Source organism: Silene latifolia, chromosome 9 (assembly GCF_048544455.1).
Source record: "Silene latifolia isolate original U9 population chromosome 9, ASM4854445v1, whole genome shotgun sequence".
Classification (NCBI taxonomy): Eukaryota; Viridiplantae; Streptophyta; class Magnoliopsida; order Caryophyllales; family Caryophyllaceae; genus Silene; species Silene latifolia.
Window position 1 is genome coordinate 79,899,897 of NC_133534.1, and position 2,789 is coordinate 79,902,685.

The 2,789-nt window shown below is 38.7% G+C and overlaps 1 protein-coding gene across 1 annotated transcript; it reads right to left on the bottom strand.

Annotated features, from left to right (window-relative positions):
- Positions 1-1,451: 1,451 nt before the first annotated feature.
- On the bottom strand, positions 1,452-2,475 carry LOC141601262 (uncharacterized). Its single transcript, XM_074421526.1, has 3 exons — positions 2,238-2,475; positions 1,865-2,158; positions 1,452-1,780 (listed from the first exon to the last, which is right to left on the bottom strand). Exons 1-3 carry the CDS (start codon positions 2,473-2,475, stop codon positions 1,452-1,454), a joined length of 861 nt encoding a protein of 286 aa, XP_074277627.1.
- Positions 2,476-2,789: the final 314 nt, after the last annotated feature.

Below are 2,789 nucleotides of genomic sequence, written 5' to 3' on the forward strand. Positions count from 1 at the left end.
AAAGACAGACAAAAATAAAGCAAGTAAATAAAATAGTTGCCTCCCCGGCAACGGCGCCAAAATTTGACACGGCTGTCGCAACCCTATCAAAAATAAAACCAACAGGCTCTAACTAATACAGCAGAGGAAAGTCGGGTATCATATCCACAGGGAGACGGTCACTATCTACTCGTTATTCAGTCTGTCTACGGTCACAAAGTAGGGGGTTTGAGTTGTTTTTACTAAACTAACAAACTGAAATTAAATAGCAAGGATTGAAATAGGAGATTAATCAGATAGAGAGAAATATGCCAGGACGCCGGTTCACCATGATATTACACAAATCAGATAAAGGTAAGGTCAGTCGGTCTGATGTGAGAAGGGTAAAGGAAAGGTCCTTTCGGTCCACTATCCGCCCTAAAATACTACTAACTTAGTTTTCACCCTCATTAAAGTATTCTATTGTTCATAACAGGTCTGTTCATTCCAATCTTTCGATATAGGTCTGAATTTAACCAGTTTAATTACTTCAGTTTCATGCATTCAACCTAATAATTACAGTTATATTGCTATCAAATAATTTTCACAACCAAATCTCCTAAACCAATTATCGCATCATCGTTATACTACCATGGTTCCTCTAATCCTAGCATTAAGGGATTAGTTACGCATAACAATGAATAAAACAATAGTGAAAGATGAAATAATAATAGACATAGTATAAAGAGATATGCATAAGGGAATTAAATTAAAGAATGAGAGTAAAAGAAATTACAAAAGTTCAAATCCGGGGAAATAGAGCAAAGTAACGTCGAAAAAGTAATTCTCAGATGAAAGGAAAGAGAGATATGAAATAAGATAAAAGGATCCCCTAAATGACCTAATAATCTCTTATTTATAAGAGATAATTATTATAAGATAAACTAAGATAAAATTGAAAGGTCTCGACTTGAAATATGCTGCGTCAGACTTGATTTGCTCGATCGACCAACTATAAGTTAGTCGATCGAGAAGTATCTTCCCAAAAAGCATTCGATCAAACAGTAAAGTGCTCAAACGTGGTCGATCGAATACTTAAGTGCTCGATCGAGTATATTAGGTGGTCGATCGAATACTTAAAGGGGTGGATCGAGTAGATTAACTCCTCGATCGAGCAATGTTCAGCGCGTAATTCCTGCTTTGCGCACTGAACTTCGAACGGTCGCCATTTATTCGTTACTTGGGAAAATCAGGCGTTTTCGGTGGCGTTGGAAAGCTAAGAGGATAAGATTTCATCTCCAATTGGAATCACCTGATTACCATTTAATAACTTGAGATATGGCTCTTCAAAATAGGCACTAGCAATATGAAGCTCTTCCTTTGTCTACTAAGCTTCCTTTTTTTTTTTTTTTGGTGTAATGTGAGTATATTATATATCAAAAACTAAGAAAATAGTTACAAGAGAGGCAGGGATCGAATCCCATTACAAGCAATCAATTCACTCCCATATTTTGCAGCCAACCACAGTCTGGTTGATCAGCAACATTTCCATACTTCACTTTAACCCTTCTCTTGACGTCTTCCTCAATTCGTGCTGCCACTAGCTCCGGCCTCATCAGAACATCATTCACTCTAGCATTGTTTCTTTGATACCAAATAGAATATGTAAATGCATTGAACATGGCTACCCTTACCTTCCATTGGATACTATCTTTCTGAGTTGCAATCAGACCAGTCACTGTAGGAAATCCACCACCATACCACTTTGTTAAGCAAGATTGAACTTTGGTAGCATACACACAGGAAGTAAACAAATGCTCCACTGTTTCAGGCTATAGCTGACAGAGCAGGCACAGATCATCAGGACAGCATCCATATCTCACTAGTTTACTCTTCACATTCATACCCTCGTGCATTCTAAGCCAAGTGGTCATAGAATGCTTAGGAATGTTCCAGTTACTCCATACAATTGCAGGCCAATCAAGAGGAACGAGACCAGGGGAGAGCCAGTCATATCCACTCCTGATAGAATATCCTTTAGGACTCACAGTCCAGCTGCCATTAGCATAACCAGTCTTTAGCTTGTCTTTTACTTTGAAAATATTTTTCCATACCCATGTAGCATCAGTAGGAGGAGTATAGCAATGCCAGTCCTGCTCCTTGATATATACATCACTAACCCATTTGATCCAAAGCCTATCTGCTTTACAATAAATCCAATCAACCAGTTTGCCTACAGTGGCTATATTCCGGTATCGCTCTTCTAATCCCCAATCCACCTTCCTTCTTAGGCAATGTAACTTTATCCCAGGCTACCATTGGAACTCTATGGTACTCAGAAGAGCCATCCCATAAATAGTTCCTACAGATTGCCATGATGTTGTTTATGATACTCTTGGGGATTATGAACATTTGAGCCCAATAATTCTGAAGGGTATTCAGCACTGCATTGATAAGAGTCACCCTGCCAGCATAGGAAAGCTTTTTGGCTCCCAATCCCCTTATCCTAGCTACCATTTTTTCAGTAAGAGCACTGAATTCAGATTTTGTAAGTCACTAAGCTTCCTTACTTCTATGCGCATTTCAAAATAGTAGTCTCCAAGCTCCGACTCAACTCATCTCCTAAATGCATGCATAGGAACATGTTTTAGGCTTGATTACGCTCCTCTCTGATTCATACCTGGAAATAATACAAGAGAAAACAAAGTAGACAATTCGGGGGACATTTGTAGCTAAACACTACTAAATATGCATAGGAATGCGTGCAAATGAAGTACAAAATGCCTTTATAAAATGCACGCATCAAATCTCCCCAAACGTATACCATCCCT